This window comes from Prionailurus viverrinus, chromosome X (assembly GCF_022837055.1).
Source record: "Prionailurus viverrinus isolate Anna chromosome X, UM_Priviv_1.0, whole genome shotgun sequence".
Classification (NCBI taxonomy): domain Eukaryota; kingdom Metazoa; phylum Chordata; class Mammalia; order Carnivora; family Felidae; genus Prionailurus; species Prionailurus viverrinus.
In genome coordinates this window covers 8847187-8868094 of record NC_062579.1, presented here as the reverse complement: position 1 = coordinate 8868094, position 20908 = coordinate 8847187, and the positions used below count along the sequence as shown (strand labels likewise).

The 20908-nt window shown below is 40.0% G+C and overlaps 1 protein-coding gene across 3 annotated transcripts in view; it reads left to right on the top strand.

Annotated features, from left to right (window-relative positions):
- Positions 1-483: 483 nt before the first annotated feature.
- The window catches only part of ACE2 (angiotensin converting enzyme 2), a 40020-nt gene continuing 19595 nt past the window's right edge, over positions 484-20908 (top strand). The window contains exons 1-9 of one of the 3 annotated variants that reach the window (XM_047844850.1): positions 484-720; positions 1743-1899; positions 7789-7947; positions 11482-11575; positions 12008-12151; positions 13602-13714; positions 15325-15430; positions 18018-18115; positions 20589-20758. In XM_047844850.1, the coding sequence (XP_047700806.1) occupies positions 1897-1899; positions 7789-7947; positions 11482-11575; positions 12008-12151; positions 13602-13714; positions 15325-15430; positions 18018-18115; positions 20589-20758 (887 nt within the window). In that variant the 5' untranslated portion in view covers positions 484-720; positions 1743-1896. Of the gene's footprint in view, positions 721-1497; positions 1900-7788; positions 7948-11481; positions 11576-12007; positions 12152-13601; positions 13715-15324; positions 15431-18017; positions 18116-20588; positions 20759-20908 lie in introns of all 3 variants that reach the window. The other 2 variants (XM_047844848.1, XM_047844849.1) reach the window with 2 other exon arrangements.

The window sequence follows — 20908 nt, the reverse complement described above, 5'->3', positions numbered from 1 at the left end:
TTCTTCAGATCGTGACCTGAGCTGAAATCAAGATTCAGACACTTAACTGACTGAGCCACCCAGGCGCCTTGAATCCACCTCTTTTTGATGTGGCAAAACGAAATCTGTCATCTTCACGGAATGTGGAAAGGGGTCTGTACTCTAGAATCAAATGGCATTCCTGGCTGAATGAGGTGTGGTAATTTATTTAAGTTCTCTGAGCCTCAGTTTCATAATCTGTGCAACATCGATAAAAATTACTCACCTCTAGATTTGTTGTAACGCTTCAACGAACTATTATAATGCAAAGCACTTTGAGCAGTTACTTATCATTATTTTTCCCTGTCCTATAATAATACGTACAACTTTGGAATAAGGGAAAGTAGTCAAAACTTTTTTTAAAGGCTTGGTTACTGCCAGGTCACCTGGACCTGGAAGACTTGTTTTTCTGGGTGAAGAAATATTTTCCCTGCGTGAAGGTTTCATAATCACAGTCGAGCCGGCCCAGGAGCCCTGCCATTTACAGTGGCTCCTCTCTTTATCTCTGACATACCCGCTCTCTGGGAATGAGGACATTGATCCAGCTCTGGAGAATCTACAGGATAACCACTGGAGTCCCTCTGGATTCTCTGTTGCCATGATCCCATGGTTTTGGATGACCACGGACATGGACACTCTTTGAATTTCATACCATGCAGAGTCATTTTTATTTCCCTGGGTCCTTGACTGACTTTAGAACAGGTAAGTGAAAGGGGAGGAGGCATACAGTGAAGTCAGCCATACAATAGGTGGTTAACATGGTCATCTGAGAGATAGAAAGTGAGCTGGATCAGGCATGTTAACCTGCGGAGTGGAGGGTAGTCTTATACTTTTATTTTTATTTTTTAAAGGGTTATTTATCTTTGAGAGAGAGTGCGTGTGAGCGAGGAAGGGGCAGAGAGAGAGGGAGACAGCAGATCCAAAGCCGGCTCTGTGCTGACAGCAGCGAGCCCGATGCAGGGCTCAAACTCACGAGTTGGGAGATCATGACCTGAGCCAAAGTTGGGTGCTCAACCAACTGAGCCACCCAGATGCCCCTAGTCTCGTACTTTTAAAAATGGCCATGGAAATTAAAATTATAATCAGGAAAAAAAAAAGAATTCCAAAAAGACAAGGGCAAAGTAGTTTATTTAGGAAGGGAAAATGTTACCCTAGTAGAGACTTTCTGTGAACAGAGCTTGACATGAAAAGAAAGGAGAGATAACTGACTTTTAATGGAATTGTCTGGAAAACATATAAGTACCAACATTACCCCCCGTGATCCCTAATTCTAGCCTTCTTTGGTCCCTGTAAAATTATAACACCTTCAGTGTATCTTTAACAGCTTTTTAGGAACATATTAACCAAATGTGCAAGTTCTGATCTGGCCATAAAATACTAGGAGGGATATGATTCTCTAGGATTAATGAATAACATTTGTTTATTTGATTTACTTTAAAAAATCATTCTAAAATCTGTTTACATATCTGTCCTCTCCAGGATGAACTTTATATTGGTTCAGCAGACTGTTTACTGTTTCTTCTTCTTCTTCTTCTTCTTCTTCTTCTTCTTCTTCTTCTTTTCTTTTTTTTTTTTTCATCTTCCCTGCTCAGTGCCCAACCCAAGTTCAAAGGCTGATGAGCAAGAAAAACTCATGAAGAGGTTTTACTCTAGGGAAAGTTGTTCAGTGGATGGGATCTTGGTGCATAGGGAAAGATGTCAGGCTCTTTCTGGCTCCTTCTCAGCTTTGCTGCTTTAACTGCTGCTCAATCCACCACTGAAGAACTGGCCAAGACATTTTTGGAGAAGTTTAACCATGAAGCCGAAGAGCTGTCTTATCAAAGTTCACTTGCTTCCTGGAATTATAACACCAATATCACAGACGAGAATGTCCAAAAAATGGTGAGTTCTCATGGTTACATAGGGGTGTTTGCTGCTTCTTAAAGATTAGATTACTGCCCATGCAACTGAAAAGGGAAATCAAAGAAATGCTCTGAGTTGTGAAGTTGGATGTTTGCCTCGATCTTTTGGATTCTGGAGTCCCAGATGCCTAAACTTAAATGACCTTGGGGCTCATTTGAAAATGGTTACAAAATAATTCACTGGTCTCGGTCCAGATTCTTGGAAACCAGTGAACATGCTTTATGAAGCTGCTACCATAATTCTCATCATAATCAGGGTTTCAAAGCATTTCATGGAAATGCCATAAGTTATTGAGTTAATAATTTTCCCAAGCCTACAGTGTCAACAGGAGTATCTAAAGACTCTCTAAAATGATAGATTAACTGCAAAATGCAAGTGGAGGCTTAGTGAAAAAGCTAGCTAGTAATTAAACTAACCATGGGTCCAGAGGCTGGAATTGGGAATTCCTTCCTTCATTGTCGTGGAGCTCTGAGGGACTTCCAAAGGTCACAGAATCCATCCAGAGCCCTCCCAGAAAAACCATAACTAAACCAATTCTGACAAATCTCAGAATGCTCTGGGAAAGCAAGATGCTTTGACAAGTGCAAGGACTCAGGAATTTCTTCTCTCACAGGTCCCGAAGCAGTATCCTTACACGTCTTTCCTAGAAGTCGAGCAACATTATTTGAGAAAAGATTTTGTGACACTTAAAAAAAAAAAGATTTTCTGACACTTGTATAGCGATACATTCCTTCAAAAATGTAGTTCAGAAGCTTTTTTTTTTTTCAAATGGTTAGTAGGTCGCGTGTTTAAATTACTGCCATTCATGGGACAGATGAAACCCGAGACCTACTGCCTCATTTGAAATTCCCAAAGAGAAGCTTTTCCATTTTTCTAAAGCTCAAAGAAATCCTGGAGATTTTGACAGCCTGATGTGGTCATAGGAGATCATCTGTTTCTTGGCTCATATTTTAGTCTTACCTCTCTTCATCTCTTTATTGTTGCTCTGGCCTCACTTTTTATTTGATCTCTGTTGGAGGTGACTATTGTGTACTGTTCGTTTGTTTTCATGTTCCGCTGAATGGGCCCGTAGGTGCTGGTGAAGGTGTTACTTACCAGCATCGTGCCTAAGAGCTCCGGATCCGGACTGGCGAGGTTCAGATCCTGGCTCCACCACTTTCCAGCTGGGTGAGCTTAAGCTGCTGAATTAACCTCTCTGCGCCTTTATTATCTCACCTGTGAAAAAGAACGTCCCACTCATATCTGCCTTGTAGGGTCGTTGTGAAGCCTTAGTTCATACCCCAAACCACCAGAATAGGGCTCGATGCCCGTGAGCTTGGGAGAACGACACGATATCGTTGCTATGAGTGCGGGAGTTGTACTTGCCGAAGAGACATGTAACAGTCCTGCTGAGTGCCCTTTGCTGAGAAGCCATGTTCCAGAATGAGATGTAGCGATGTTTGTCGAAATCATGTCTGGATCACTGAGTGTTATTACTTTTGAATTGCAGCTGTTGATTAGAGCAAAGGCCAGAGAGGAGAGGGCATAAATCACCAAGTGTGGCCAAACCGCAGAAAGCATGGACCTTTTAAAGGAAAGTGAAAATATTAAAATGCAGAGAGGAAGCAGGTGACCACCAGCTACATGCAGGGAGGGCAGTCTGGTGGTGAGGAATGGCTTCTGCTTCTGCGCGTGTGCCGGGTAACTGGCTAAAAGAGCAGTGAATAAATTTTGGCTAACTCCTTGGGTTTAGAGCAGTTTTGTGGGTGTTTCAGACTTAGTGATAGGACCTAGGGAATAAGGTACGGGTTTTGTCTTTTACTCTAGAGAGCTTTTAACGACAGCTTTATTGAAATACAATTTATGCACCATAAAATCCACCAATTGAAAGTATACGATTCGATACTTTTTAGTATATTTACAGAACTATACAACTTTCGCCAGCATCTAACTGCAGAACATTTTCGTCTCTCCAGCAAGAAACCACATGTCCATTAGTCATCGCCCTTCCTCCCAGCCCCCAGCCCCAGGCAACCACTAATCTACTTTCTGTCTCTAAAAATTTGCCTCCTTTGAACATTTCGTATCAATGGACTCATAGGAAATGTGATCTCTCGTGTCTGGCTGCTTTCACTTCGCATGTTGTGGCACGTAGCGTTCCTTCCTTCCTTTCTGTTGCCAAATAGTATTCCATGGTATGGTTTTTCTTTACTTTTCATCATAAAAATGTTCAAACATGTATAAAAGAAGAGAGACTGGTCTATTGAATCTCCTCGTACCCATCACCTGATTTTACAAATTATTAACACTTTGGCCAATCTTGTTTTATTTTTCTACGCAACCCCTCATTTATTGGATTATTTTGAAAGAAATCCAAAACATGATCTGGTTGGATGCATAAATATTTCACCTTGTAGCTCTCAAAGTAAGAATTTTTAAAAGAACCTCAATAACACTACCAACCACTTGATGAGAACTCCTCAGTTTTGTCAAATATCTATCAGTATTCAAATGCACCCTACCGTCTCATTTTTTTAAAAATTTCAGCTCTTTTGTGTGAATCAAGATCTAACCGGGTCCTCTCCTTCCAATCATTTTGAAGGATGTTCTTTAGTTCTCTTTTAGTCTACAGAATTCCTCCCTCACTTTTTTAACAATTTATTTGCTGAAGAATTAAATTTCTGGTTCTATAGAAATTCCCACTATTCTGGATTTGCCGATCATGCCCCGTAAATCTTGCTTAACATGCTCTTTTGTCCCCTATATTTCCTGTAAATGTCTAGATCTAGGGCAGAGGTTAGAACACTTTTTCTGAAAAAGGCCAGATAGTAAATATTTCAGGCTTTGTGGGCCCCATGGCCTCTGTTCAACTCTGCCATTGTAGTGCAAAAGCAGCCATAGATGACACATAAATGAGCGTGACTATGTTCCAATAAAACTTTATTTACAAAAACAGATGGTGGGCAGAGTCCTGATCTAGAGACTTGATCAGACTCAGGTTTCACCTGTGGGTTATTTAATAGGTGTGGAAATGGGATTTCCACTACTAGCATGGTACAGGAATATTGAGCCAAGAAATTAACAAAAAGCTAGTTTAGGTCCCTAGAGCTCTGGAAAAAAGACTAGCTTGGGAAGGAACAGTATGTCCTTAGTGGGCAAAATTCAAGACAACATCATGCATTTTTTTGTCTTGCGATTTAAAGTATGACACTTACAGTATGGTAGTGATAAATAGAACAGATATCTTCAAAGTTCCTATATCAGTATAATTTAAAAAATGTTCTGAGACTGAGCCCTTTTGGGGATCGTGAGTTGTTTCCAGAAGAAATTGAGAATAATATTATTCCTATAATTTGGTATCAAAGTTTTACCAGAAATTTTGCTTGACAGTAAATCATCCTGGATTGGGTGAAGAAGGGTAGAGGTTTCGAGGTAACTGGTGGGTTGCGTAGATGAGTCTGCAGCAGAGACCAAACTCTTCTTTCCATAGTCCACTCCTTCCCACTCATGCGTGTTACAGACAAGACTAGAATGTGTTGAATACAATCAATGGTCACTGGTTAAGAGCGTTAGCTTTGGAGGTAAACATCTGGGTTAACACTCTGGTTCTTTTAATTACTAGCTGCGTGTCCTAGGGAAAGCTACTTCCCAGCTCTGTGCCTCAGTTTCCTCATTTGTGAAGTAGAGATAATCACAACTACCTCAAAGGATTGTTTGTGAAGATTAATTGGGAAGTGGTTCCTGGGGGGTTGTGTGTACTCAATAAAGAGAGAAATCATTTCCCGTTTTTACTGCCACTATTCTACTCATCTCTTTCTTGTCTGAGCCGTTGTTGTCATGTCCACACACCATTTCCATCATGTCACAAGCCTGCTTGGTGCCCCTGAGTGATTCCCTAGTATTCAAAGAATAAAAGTAAAATTCCTTGCCTGGAAAACGCAATCATGCCTGAAGTCCCGCGTTGGGATTGTTACTAATTATCTATTGTGTTAAAAATTACCATAAGCTTAGCAATTTAAAACACTACGCATTTATTATCCCACAGCTTCTGTGGGTGAGGAATCCAGGCATTTTCTAGCTGCACCTTCCATTTCTGAGCCTTATGAAGTTGTAATCGAGGTCCTGGCTAGCACTATGGTCTCATCTGAGGCCTGACTGGGGATGAATCCACTTCGAAGCTAATGTGGTTAGTGGTAAGCATTCAGATCCTTGTGTGCTGCTGGACTGAGGACCTTAGTTTCTTGCATGATATCACCCAGAGGCCATCCTCCATTCCTCGACGTGTGGCCCTTTCCACAGGGTGGCTCACAACATGGCATCTCGCTGCATCAGAGTCAGCAAGGGAGACAGAGTTTTAGCAAGATAAAAATTATAATCTTATATAACATAAATATGTACATCCTGTCACCTTTGGTATATGCTGCTGGTTAGATGTGAATCATGGGTTCTGCTCACACTCAAGGTGGAGGCGATCACTCAAGTGTGTACCACCCAGACAGAGGGATCATGGGAGCCATCTTAGCATTTCTCTACCACAGGATCCAGGACCCAGATGCTGTCAGTTGATTGCTATATCCACTATAAGGGGCTATCTCTCAGCCCCTTTATGCACATATGGATAACGGAGACACAATGATTTTCTATCTCATGAGATTAAGAAGATCAAATGAGGTGAATTATTCTGCAAAGTACTCTACATCCATCCAACTCCTACCTACTTTAAGGTCTTCTCCATGAGAGCTTGGCCAAATCTAGTTGCCTGCATGAGTCTTTCTTTTCCTATAGCAGAAACTGCTTGGCCCACTCAAAGCTTATACTTTATCATACGCTCTTATATTTCATTAATGAAACATTCACGCTGCATACCTTATCTGTCTGATAACACTGTAAGCAACTTAAGGGCAAAGAATTTTTTTTCTACAAATTACAAAATAGCTAACTTTTTTGAATGTTTAGGATGTACCAGATACTGTGATAAACTTTTTGTTGTCAATTCTTCTCATCGTTACAACAACCCTTTGAGGTAAGTCCTATTATTACTCACGTTTTACAGATAAGGTGACTGGCTCAGAGAAGGTAAGTAATTTGCCTAAAGTTGCACAGCTAGTCACAGGTGTCTGACTCCAAGAATGGAGTTCTTACTTGTCTCATAGGCTACCTCTTTTATACAGTCTAGAGAAGTACAATGTACAAAGTAATTGCTTATTTCAGTCTGTGATAGATGGAAATGAATTTGTACATTGAGAAAAGACTGTGCTAGAAGAGTCTGGAGAAGTCCACTTGCCTATACTGATGTTCAAGATGGGGGCCAAGTGAGTCCTGGCATCATCACCTGCTCATTGGTTTCTTTGACTGTTAGAAAATCGCCACGGCTACCAAAGGGCCATATTCTGGGCTACCTTCTTGGGGGAACATAATTTAAGATCAGAATCTCTGGTAAGTCATGGCATTGTGGGGCTTACTGCAAACTGATTCTCATTTCTTGCGGTTCCCAGTGTCATGAGGGGCTGTATTCCCATTAAGTTTGTTCTGAGCTTTACTGGACTCTCCCTTTAGAGCATTCATCCTCGAATCCTTGATCAGCTCACCCACGTCACAGTGCTAAGGCCATAAATTCCAGGGCCCCACGATGTGAATTATCTGTGAGAATGCACTTCCAGTTCTGGGGACAGGACCCTGGGGAAAACTAGGCACTGGGCCAGAAAGAGAGAGTGACCAAGAATGGCCTGGTAACTCATAACCTAAGCTTTGACCTTCAGCAAAGTAGAGAACTAAAACTACTCAGGAAATATTAGATGTTCCACCAGATGTTTTTTTGGACGGTATCTCCTGTTTTATCTGTTCAAGCGGTGCCATTCTGACTTCAACTTTATTTTCTTGTCATTTCAGAATGAGGCCGGGGCCAAATGGTCTGCCTTTTATGAAGAACAGTCCAAGCTTGCCAAAACTTACCCGCTAGCAGAAATTCACAATACCACCGTCAAACGTCAATTGCAGGCCCTTCAGCAGAGTGGGTCATCAGTGCTCTCAGCAGACAAGAACCAACGAGTATGTGAACATTCTAGCGCTGACCTCAAGAGCTGAAATATTGGGGAAACATTAAACATTAATATCCCCATGGATGCTTTCTTTATCTGCAGAGATAGTAATGCTGACATTAGAAAGAGCTCTGTGCCTAGGTAGGGTGACCACATAATTTGTCATCCAAACTGGAATCCTTTTGCAAGTGAAAGAAGACACTGGTAATAATTATGTTAGGACACAAAGTCAAACTGGCGTGTCTGGGCCCTGTGTTGTATATGGGCACCCTATACCAAAGTCACCTTCCTGAGGACCAGGTGGCCTGAAGAATATACTTAGTCTATGTCATTCCTTCTCAACTAGGGGTGCCCCCCAGTGACATTTGATGATGTCTGGAAACATTTTTGGTTGTCATAAGTGGGGAAGGGGCAGGGATGCCACTAAACATTCCACAATGCACGAGACAGGCCCCAATGACAAAGAATTATTTGGTCCACAACATTAATAGTGCCAAGCTTGAGAAGTCCTGTATGTGGTCCAATTCTTTCCCCCTTTTCATTCTTGACTCTTCTCTATGTCTTTAACGAGTGGCTAAGAACCTCAGCTCAAACTGCTTTAGGGGTGGGTGAGCCATCTCTTTCCAAGACATCCATTCCATCTGTGGGCCCCTCTAATTGATAGAGATACTCCCTCCATTGAGCATTAAGTGCTTTACCACCATTTTGTTCTGCCTTCTGGATCCAAATTGCTCTTTCCTACAAAGGTTTTTAAATAAATGAAGGCAGCTATTTTTTTAAACTGGTTGACCCCTATTTTTAAAGTTTATTTATTTATTTTGAGAGAGAGTGAGAGAGAGCACGAGAATAGGAGGGGCAAAAAGAGAGAGGAGAGAGAGAATCCCAAGCAGGCTCTACGTTGTCAGGGGGGAGCCTGACATGGGGCCAGAACTTACTAACTGTGAGATGATGACCTGAGCTGAAACCAAGAGTTGGACACTTAGCTGACGGAGCTACCCAGGTGCCCCAAGTCCTTTTTGTTTTTTGAACCTAGGATATCATCTTTCACTCCGTCAGTTTTCCTCTGTACGATAGTTTCAAGTTTCCTAACCAGTCCTAATTGCTGTCTTCATTTTGTCGGTAACCTTGAACTAGACATGGCACTCTGCGTTGGTTCTGATGCATGAAGGTGATCAGGAATAGGACATTCTACACCCTTCGCCCTACATCTATGAAGATAGTCTAGGACTGTATTAGGTTTTTGTTTGTTTGGTTTGTTTGTTTTTTGACAACCAAATCCCATGTTGGCTCATATCAACATCACTGTCCAGGAAGTTTCCAAGTCTCTTCCACCAATGTTGCTCTAAAATGATAGCTTTCAAAATTCTATTCTTAAGTAGGTAGTTTGCTCAAAGTCAAGAAAGCCTGTATTCACCCTATTAAAATAACATCTCTCATCCCATCTCTCTAGCCTAGGAGTCAGTACACTTTATTCTGTAAAAGGAAAGATAGTAAATATTTTAGGTTTTGTGGGCCATCTAGTCTCTGTCACAATGAGTCAACTCTGCTGTTGTGTCAGAAAATCAGCCATAGCTAATAAATAAGCAAATGAGTGTGGCTGTGTTCTGCTAAAACTTTACAAAAACAGGCAGCAGACAGCATTTGGTCTGCAGATCATAGTTTACAGACCCCTGATCTAACCTACTGAAATATTTTTATCTAAAATATTTGGCTATTTAACATCAAAGTCTTCTTTCTCAGTTGCTTGTCCTCTGGAATTCTGTGTTGTAATCTACATCTATAAAAAGAAAAAATTCACGATAAGGACAAAGATAAAACCATGTGGCACATATCTTCCTACAAGTTGATATTTATTATTCCACATTCTTTGGATCCAATTATCCAACTAGCTATTAATCCACTTTATCTTATCCATTCCATGCTTCCCATCTTTTTCTCAAAGACACCATGTGAAACTTGGCCCATTGGTCTTTGAGAGTCTAGACAGCCTGATCTATCCTGGGTGGAACGTGGACACTGTATTTTTATAAGATTCTGAGTAGTTCTAATGTGCAGCCCAAACTGAAAAACACAGAAATGCATGTAAAAGATTGAACTGTTTGGGAAGAGAGGAGACTCAAGAATGTATGAATACAATGGAGAGGGAGGAGGGGAGATTGAAAAAGCAGGTACACAAAGAGACCATGAGGAGTTTTGTGCCATGGTAGGGAATTTGGATTGATGCCTTTGGACTATGGGATCTTATTGAAGTTTTAATCATGGGATCTATTTCATGTTTTAGGATAATGACTTTTGTGTCAGAGTGAAAGAATAATGGAAGGGGGAAATAGGAGAAGAGAAACAGAGCCTTTCATGTGGTGCTTCTTAAATCAAATGTAGGGGAGAACCAGTTCCTTCTTTCCTCTCCTATCTTTCCTTTCCTTTCCTTTCCTTTCCTTTCCTTTCCTTTCCTTTCCTTTCCTTTCTTTCCTGCTTTTCTTCCTCCCTCTCTCCCTCCTTTTCTCCCTCTCTTCTTCCCTTTCTTCTTTTATTACCAATCTATTACAGATCAATACTTGGCTAAATCCATTGACATGCTGAGATGTCATGGAAATATCAAATGGGTTTTTAAAGTTTATAAACATTCATTCTCTTTTTAAAAAAAAAATTATTCTCTTGATTCCTGTACTTGTCACAGAATAGAAACAAAGAATTTGCTGTTTTGTACCTGTCCATGGACCATACTTTGAGTAGCACTGCTTAACTCTATTACCTTTACTCTCCTTTACCTACGAGATAAAGTTAAAACTCTTTGGTGTGGCATAGATGGCTGACCCCTCGTGACAAAGCCCCTGCTTACCTCTCCAGTGTCACTGCTCCAGTTTCCTTCAACGTGTCATCACTTCTGGAAAATTGCTGCTCTTCCCCAACCTCCATCCATCTTTTAGGCTCTGCCTTCTATTCCCTTTTTCTACTTGACCAATTCCTACTTCTCTTCCAAGTCATGGCACTGATGTCCCTTCCTCTTTGAAGCCATTCCTGAATCTCCAAGTTCTTCATTTATCCACCTCCTGCCAGACTGCCACATCACTTTTTCATGACAGTTCTACCACTTGTCCCTCGATTATGTAATTATTGATTTCATGGCTGCCTCCTTGTCCCATGGCCATGGGGGTCCTTGAGGATCCACGGCTTGTTCATGTCAGAGTTATCAGAGTGTCGGACAAAGTAGATGTTCAGTGAATGTGTTCTCGGTGAATGCTGAATGAACAGCAAATGCACTTCTCTGTGTATCTGGGAAACATCCTTGGGATTTTGGTGGATCCATTTATTTCAGTCATTCCACATATATTTATTATGTGTTTCTAAGGCTCTGTGCCAGTTGATAGTGGGGGAAATTTAACAGAGATATTCCTACCCTACATAAAGGAGGGTGCTTGGCAAAGATGGGAATTGCTGTATTTTGAGGCACAAAAAATCACATGGTTAAAAGGACATCCTTACCTTAGCGTTCTATATAGCACATCTCCCACATTGAACATTGTTTATTATGCTTAATTTGCAGTTGAACACAATCTTAAATGCAATGAGCACGATCTACAGTACTGGAAAAGCTTGTAACCCAAACAATCCACAGGAGTGCTTATTACTTGAACCAGGTAGGCTATTAATTTTGAGCAGTCATTATGAAATTTAAGTTTTTACTCTAAGTTTTAAAACTGAGATTGACACTGGATGATGAAACTGTGCCTTTCAAGTGGATAATCCAAAGATGATAAGATTCCAAATAGGTATTTCAGTACATAGGTGAACTGTTAACTTATCACAAAACTTCATTGTAAACTCTGTCACATTCTACGTAATTTAACTAAGTAGTTAAATGATTTCAACGGTTTATTTTTTCTGCAGAAATATTTTGGAACTATAACAAGGATGAAGAAATCGAGAAATCATGAGATTTCACTTAATAACTTTATGGCCTCGATGCCTGCCAGCCTTACTTTTAATTGTTTAAAGTTCATACAATTGTTTACAAATAAAAATTTTACAAATGCATGTTTTTTTCCCTATTGGGTGCTTTGCAATGACAGGCTTGGATGACATAATGGAAAACAGCAAAGACTACAATGAGAGGCTCTGGGCTTGGGAAGGCTGGAGGGCTGAGGTCGGCAAGCAGCTGAGGCCATTATATGAAGAGTATGTGGCCCTGAAAAATGAGATGGCAAGAGCAAACAGTAAGTTCGCTGGTCTGTAGAGATCCTGATGCTCTCTGTGGGGGCTGTGGGCTATTTCTCATGAATTACCAAGCCTGCCCTTTGACAGAAGTGGTATCCATAAATTAGTGATCATCTCCTGAACAAATTCAGGTGATGTGTCTCAAAGAAGGAACTACTAGGGGATAAGGAAAGATGCGCTGACATTCTACCGTTTAAGGAGCTCAGCAATGAGGCTGAACAACAGGACGTCAAACAAATCAGTCATCTGGGAAGGTATCAGGAACCCAAGCCTTCCTGAGGTAGCCTGGGGATTGAGTAGGGATTCTATTACTCTGACAGGATGGGAGACAGAGACACTGTCCCTCACCTAAACTCCTATCTGGCTACAGTTGATTTTTAAAGGTCATTTGTGTGTTTAACTCAGGGTGGTGTCCCAGAAAGAAAAAAAAATCAGATTAATTTAGGCTGGAAACCCATTATGTTCTGCAGCTGTAATTATAACTCAAATCATGTGGTCATAAAAATCTTAATATGGGGCTTAAATTTCCATATATCCTAACTTATTCTCCTGCCTGAATAATGAGCTGAAGCTATGGCATTACGAGTAACTTTATGCTTTGGTGATTCACTGCCTCTTGGGGTTGAGTAAGGAAGAATTTTTTTCATCTGTTGTTTCTCAGTGCCTTTCACTGCCACTTAAACTTGTATTCTTAAGCCACAGGCAAGCTGGGACAGCAGCTCATCACCATATCTTTCCATCCAAATATTTCTCTCTCTCCTCTTCCTGATCATCCATTGCCAATGTGCATGTGAAAATAAGAATTTTTGAAATACATTTGCAAATTGTATTGGCTAATATCCTAATGCAAGCCTGTGTTTCCAGATGACGAGATACTACACGATGCATGCAGAGATGTTCTGTGTATACAGATAATCTGCAAACAAACACAGGCCCGCTGTGGCGATGTCTAAGATGAGTTGGTTTACATTTGAAAATAGAAGGCCCTGAACAAGAATAGAATTTAAAAACTCAAATCCAGTCACATGTTTTAAAGCCAAAGATAGAAACTGAAGTATGGAGACAGTAGAGACCAAGGGTTAGAAGACTCGGAGGGTGCTTTTGCCTCTTCCCAGTCGTGTGACGCTGGACAAACGATTCCACCGTCCAGGAACAGGGTGCTAATCTGCATGGTGGGGATTTTAATAATGTCAATCTTGCAGAGTTTCTGTGCTTCTTAGAGGAGATGATGCATTGAAGAGAGAGCAAAGAGAGAGCAGAGAGCACGCGCTTGACCGACACCAGCTAGTGTTAGTATTTATTTCATCCCTTTGAGTTGACATTTAGAAGGACAATAAAAATGTGACAGATCTTTGGATTTTTTAACCTCCCACCAAGGCTGATCTATGTATACCGTGCTTTATCTCCTTCTTTCCCTTATGTTCTCTTCCTTCTCCTTTTAAAAAACAGATTATGAGGACTATGGAGATTATTGGAGAGGAGATTATGAAGAGGAGTGGACAGATGGCTATAACTATAGCCGCAGCCAGTTGATTAAAGATGTGGAACATACCTTCACACAGGTAACCAAGGAAGCATACACAGAGACAGATGTAGGGCAGTGTGCGGGAAGAAGGGACAATGACCAAAGGCATTCTGGCTTGTTCCTAATGCAGTAGTTAGCCATTCCCAGGCCTCAGAGTTATGGAATATTAGAGCTTGAAAAGATTTGAAAGAATAATAGGACAGGCCCCATAGATGAGCAGAGTTACTCTGCTTTCCTCTCCTTTTCAGCCACTGAGTGGCCCAGCAATTACCAATAGCAAGGTTATAAGAAGGAGAGATTATCGGATGGAATGGTCTTTGTGAACTACCTGGGACCCACCCTGTCTTACTTTGTTAGCAGCTGTAGGCTTTGCTTCCTTCCTCAGGACAATTGATAGTATTGTTTCCTTACCTTTGACTGAGGGAGCCTTTTTATGGAAGGCAGAGTATCTCATGGACACTTCTCAATGTCTCCCTCTTCCTTCCTTTTGCCCCCCACCCCTCCCCCTCACCCCTGTGCCTTCAAACTTCTTATGCAAACCTACTGTGTCATAGCCATCGTTCGGCAAAGCAATCAAAAGTGGAAGTTGGGGCAACAACTCCTCAGAAAAGAAATGGGCAAAAGATTTGAGCAAGGAGATTATATAAATGACAGATAAGCAAGTAAAAAGTTATTAGGGAAATGCAAATTAAAACCATGTTTAAAAACCACCACACACCCACCAGAATGGCTACGGTTAAAAAAGACAGGCATAGCAGGCGCTGGTGTGGGTGTGGAGACACTGCTGATAGAAATGCAGAATGGTGCAGCGGCTGCAGAAAGTGGTTTGGCAGTTCTTAAGAAGTTGAACACACACTTATCATCCGACTAAGGTGTTCCACTCTTAGGTATCTATATGAGAGAAATGAAAATATAGATCCATACGAAGACTCATACATGAACGTTCATAGAAGCATCATTCACAGTAGCCCCAAACTGGAGACAACCTAGTTGTCCTTCAGCTGCCAAATTGTATCCAAGAGCTACTAAATGAAGCAAACTCTGACGTAATCATACAGTGACATGCTACTCAGTAATAAAAAGAATGAACTACTGATACATGCCGTAACATGGATGAACCTAAAAATCATGCTGAGTGAAAGAAGCCAGATGCAAAAGGTTACATATCACATGACTTCATCTATATGAAATTTCCAGAACAGACAAAACTATAGAGACAGAAATCAGTTCAGTGATTACCTGGGGCTGGGGATGGGAGTGGAATTGACTGCACACAGGCACAAGAAAACGTGTTGGGGTAATGGAAATATTCTAAAACTGGGTAACAGTGATGTTGTCCAACAGCATAAATGTACTAAAACTCATGAAACTGTACATTTAAAAGTAGGTGAACTTTGTGGGATGTAAATGATACTTCAACTTAAAAACAAAGGAAGTAGGTAACATATTAAAAATGAATATTTCTTTGCATCTGCTTTCGTTTTGGGACCTGTATTCCTCCAGATGTGTTTGTTGCTTTATGCAGTGAAGTTAGTCATCATCCATATCTGGGAAGATATGTCTGAAGAGATTCCTGTTTTTAGTGGTAGGGATTGGAAATTGGAAAAGGCTACTCTTGGTCTTAAACTTTCTTCCCGGGCTTTTCAGATTAAGCCACTGTACCAACATCTTCATGCTTACGTGAGGGCAAAGTTGATGGATACCTACCCTTCCCGTATCAGCCCAACTGGATGCCTCCCTGCCCATTTGCTTGGTAAGAAACTCCAGGAACTCTTTGTGTACTTTGTTCTTTGTTATTTCCACCACTAAAGTTGTTTTTTGGAATGAGGCCCAACATAAAACTTTTGGGAAATGTTGCGAATGAAGTTAGTAACATTGTAGAAATCACATTTTGACGGCACTTTATTCAACATAATTATATAACATAAATTGTTCTTTATTGCATCACTTTATTTTACACATGAACGAATATTATGTTGGCCATGATTCAAAGGATAAAGGGATTATTTAACATAACTAGAGAGAGAATTCCAAGTTCAAATGAGAGTGGAAATGGGGAAAATAAGTTTTTCAATTTAAGTTCATTGGCTAAGCTCTTGAGGTGGAATTTGAGATTTTAGTATTATGTTGTCAGAGGAAAGAAGCTTGGTAGGCTGTGGTTGGCCAGGGGTGAAAGAAAGGCTTTTGGAAATTAAGGTATAGCTTGAGTGAAAGCTTCGTAAGTTTATTCTAAACTGCACCAATTACTTTTGCTGCAAAGTACGTGGTTTGGAATCATATGGGTTATGAATGAAGTCTTTGCCATGAAGAAAGATGCCTAACTTAGGAAGAGACTCAATCTTCCAAGAACTTTTTATCCTGCCACAGAGGTTTCATAGACCATGAAAGACCTGGGGCCTTTTATTGAACCTCCTAATTCCCTTCCATAGAGTAGCCATCCTTCCTTCCCCTCTACCACTCCCTAGAAGCCAAGGCCAAATAAAATATTTGTGCTTGAAAATATTTGAAAGTATTTGTATCATGTCATGGATACATAGCATTCCTACCAAGCTAAGTTTCTGCTAGCTAATTCTTCTCAACAGCCTTTAAAGCTCTCTCTTAGCAGGAGAGAATATGGACAAAGGACCCGTGGAGACTTTTTATTCTAAGGCAATATATAAATGCTCTCTACAATGTCTTTGGCAGGCATCCTTCAGTAATTCAGTTTCTGCCTAAACCTATCTAGTGTGATGTGACTCTTCTTTCCAAGGTAGACTAATCTAGTGATATGTGGCACCAATTATAAGCAAGTTCTGCCTTATGTGGGACTGAATCAACACCCCTCTAATGTTTTCCATTCATTACATCTAATTCCATGGTATGAGGTTATCCAGAATGTGTCCATTCTTCTTCTACAAGATGGCCTTCTGGATATTTTAAACAACCATCATAAAAGGCACAGCATAGTACCTGGCACAAGAGTATGTAATCAATATATTTTAGTGATATTATTGTTACCATCATCTGCTTCTTTCCAGTTAAATATCCTATAGAGATTTTTAGCCATTCTTTAAAACTCAATTTTCTAATTGTTCTCCCTGGGATAAGCTGTCCTTTGTTGATATCTCTCTTTAAATATCATGCTCAGAACTGAACAATTACTCCAGATGAGGTTTGGCCAGTATTGAGTAAATATGGTATCATGACTTCCTTTGTTCTAGACACTATAATTCTGTTTATTTATCTTGAGATCACATTTGTGTTTTGGAAGCCATGTTATACTGTTTGTTGGGTCTCTTTTGGTCTTTTACATGTTGATTATGTCTCAGCCTGAAGTCACATATTACATATTTTTATAGTGGATACATTTTCCTTTAAGATTTAAGCATTGAACCTTGCATTTATTTCTACTGAATTTTATTGCTTAAAACATGAGTTCATTGAAATATTCTTCATGTTGTTATATTGCCCCATTACTTTGTTGCCAGCATTCTGGTCTTGCTGTTAGATTGACTTTTTCTTTCTTTTTTTTTTTTAATGTTTATTTACTTTTGAGGGAGAGAGAGAGAGAGAGAGGCAAAGAGAGAGAGGGACAGAGGATCTGAAGCAGGCTTTGCACTACTACCCATGAACTGCAAGATTACGACCTGAGCCAAAGTCAGATGCTCAACTGACTGAGCCACCCAGGTGCCCTTAGATTGATTTTTTTCTAGATCCATCTTGCCTTTTAGGGTCTCTGGCCTTGGGATCCAATTTAACATTTGTTTGTGGTGTTTGAAAAATTACCCAATTAAATGTATTACTGTAGTATAGTGATAAAGGTTGTTATCTAACTTTGTTACTAGTTAGTTACTAGTTACTAGTTACTAGTTTGTTACTAGTTTGTTACTTGTTACTAGTTTGTAACTAGTTAGTAACTTTGTTACTAACTTTGTTACTAGTTAGTAGAGTTTCCTGAATGATGATCCTACATGATCTCTCTTGAGTCCAATATTAGGAATTACTAGTGGTTTAATTTGCAATATTTTGTCCCATAGATGGTGGATATTTTTTTTTCTAATCTATAGTAGCTTTGATGTTCCATACATTTAATACATTGTGCCCTTGAATTGTAATTTGAAATGGGAGAAATAGGGATAATTTCCTGTCATTTTATCCTTTTAGAGGAGATAGAAAAAAGAAGGGAGTGTTGAAAATTTTAAATGGGAGTACGGAAAAAGAGGTAAATGAAGAGAAACTAGATGAAATCTAGAATACTATATGGCCTGTTTGCCAATCCTAAGTTATGCACTGTGTAAAATCAGGTCTATATTTCTGCTGTCTTTGCTATGTATTAACGAAACTTTTTTTTAAAAAAATAGGCGATATGTGGGGTCGATTTTGGACAAATCTGTACCCTTTGACAGTCCCCTTTGGACAGAAACCAAACATAGATGTTACTGATGCAATGGTGAACCAGGTAGGAAGAAGAGGCCTTAAAAACCAAATCTAAATCCTCAACTTCATTTCTTTTTCTGCCATTTTTCTCTTCTTGTCTTTTGCATGTGAAATCATGTAAATAAAAAAATTTTAAGCTAACTTAAATGTATTTCTTATGTAGCTTCATGGAAAAGTAATTTACAGTGCCAGTGACGTCAAATACCTTGAATGATAAATACGGTATTGATCTTGCTGAGAGGTATTAAAAATGGAGATGACCTGGGTTTTCCATTAAGCAGTAAGATGTGGAATTATCAACTGGTTGGCATTACTCTTTCTAGAGTTAGTCACTGCTAAGTAATCAGTCCGTAATCTCCACGAATAGAAAAAAATGGTATCATGAGAAGATTTTTGCGTATTTAAAAAATCATTATTGGGGCGCCTGGGTGGCGCAGTCGGTTAAGCGTCCGGCTTCAGCCAGGTCACGATCTCGCGGTCCGTGAGTTCGAGCCCCGCATCAGGCTCTGGGCTGATGGCTCGGAGCCTGGAGCCTGTTTCCGATTCTGTGTCTCCCTCTCTCTCTTCCCCTCCCCCGTTCATGCTCTGTCTCTCTCTGTCCCAAAAATAAATAAACGTTGAAAAAAAAATTAAAAAAAAATCATTATTGTTAGAAATATTACAAGAGTCTTTAAAATAATTTTTAAATTACTTTTTTGTTACCATCTTGGCAGAATTGTTTAAGTTCTCTGTGTTTCCTGCCATTGGTGAAGTCATATTATAATGATATTTTTCTTTATTCAGCCAATAGTCTACCTTTTGGGGAAAGAATTTATGATCATACTCCCATTGGCTATCTAAAATTTCTTCAGAGAGTTGCACCATAATTTCCTTTACTATTTACCCATTGCCGGATTTTCCTTTGTAAACAGTTTCAAATCTGTAAGCAACCGTGCGGCAAACATTTTCACATACACAACACGATCCTGGGAAAAAGCCACGACAAAGTAAGAATGCGAAGCGGCAAGGCCTCCAATCTCCTGCAGCTGTGCTAGGTCCGTTTTGCAGTTGAACAACAGCACAGGCTCATCTTTATGTAGCTCTTTAGCCCATCTACGGGGTTTGTACACCCACCATCTCTCCTAAGGTCATCTTTACAACAAATCTATGAGACTATCAGGACAGGTATTTTGATAAATCCATGTTGCAGGTGAGGAAACTGAGGCCTGGGGAAATGACTGGCTCAAAGTCACAAAGACAATCAGTGGCAACTAAGGCTTGAACTCAGAACTCCTAATATTTCCAGTTCCATTTTCCATTCTCTCATTGTTCATTTAACAGACGCTAACTGTGCTTACTAGTCTACACTGTTTTGGTATACGTACATCCATTCTGCTTAAGAATGCTGTACCTGGTAATACCAATATTGCCTTTAAAGGTCAATAGTGAAAAACATCCGTAGTGTCACATCCTGTTTCAAATCCCCAAGGCTGATAGAAGAGAAAAACCAGACTTGACTGGTCTTTGAGATCAGAGGAAGTTTTCTGTGTCACCAAAAGTGATTCAGGAATTATCCGCCAGTTACACAAACTTTGTTTGCCTGATATGGGCCTTATCTCCAAAGAAGTCCTGGTCAGTTCCCAGAAGAGTTTACTGGATGGCAGACGCTTACTGTTGCCCCTCTCCATTTCCAGAACATTCTGAAAGTTCAGATTCCCATACAAGCTGTGCAGCAAGGCCCGGCTACTTATTGGCTACTTGGTCGCATGCAGGCCTTTTTGGTTCCAAAAGTCCATGACTCCGTGTGCACCTGTTTGTGTCCTCCACTGAGCCCAACACCAGGCCCTCACTCCTTGAAGGAGCTCAGTCAATGATTGTTGGCTTTAGTTGAATAGATTTCTTAGCAAAGAGAAGGTCATTGTTGTTTGTTTATGCTTGGAATATAAAGAATAAAGACAAAAAATATCACGCATAATATATAATATTTGTATTTAAATTTAATATTTGTATTTTCACATTAATATCACTTTAGATCAGTGGTTTATATATTCTACTTTTTCACCTAAGATTAACTTATAAAAAAATCAGTAAAAATTCTTTATAAATTGAATTTATTTAGGTTTTCCATCCCACGAAGACATCATTATTTATTCAACCATTCTGGTGGTGGTTTCCACCTTTTTCTTTATTAAAAATCATTTTCCATGTTGTATACCTTAAATTTATACAATGTTATGTGTCATACATATTTCAACCTTAAAAAACAATAAACAAAAAACCCATTTTAAATGTCATTCTTTGACCTAATTTCTGATAATTTCCTAGGTTAGTTTCCTAGAGACAGGATTACTGAGACAGGGTATAAACACTTTGAAAGCTTGACATGTCCATACATGTTGCCAAATTGCCTTCCAGAAAGGTTATGCCTGTGTACATAGCCAAAAGAAAGAATGCTGTTATTTTAATGCTAGAATTAAATGCTGTTCTTTTTTTTTTTTTTTTTTTTTCCTTTCCAGAGCTGGGATGCAAGGAGGATATTCAAGGAAGCTGAGAAATTCTTTGTGTCTGTTGGCCTTCCCAACATGACTCAAGGATTCTGGGAAAACTCCATGCTAACCGAGCCAGGCAACAGCCGGAAAGTGGTCTGCCACCCCACAGCTTGGGACCTAGGGAAGGGTGACTTCAGGTAGTGAGGACGATCTGTACACAGCTGATACTAAACTGGGAGACGGTGGAGGCAGGGATGACGACGATTCTGGATTTCTTCTCTGCTTGTCTGAGCACAGAAGAGATGTGTGAACTCTCCTTAAATGAGGGCTCAGAAGTCCATGAGAAC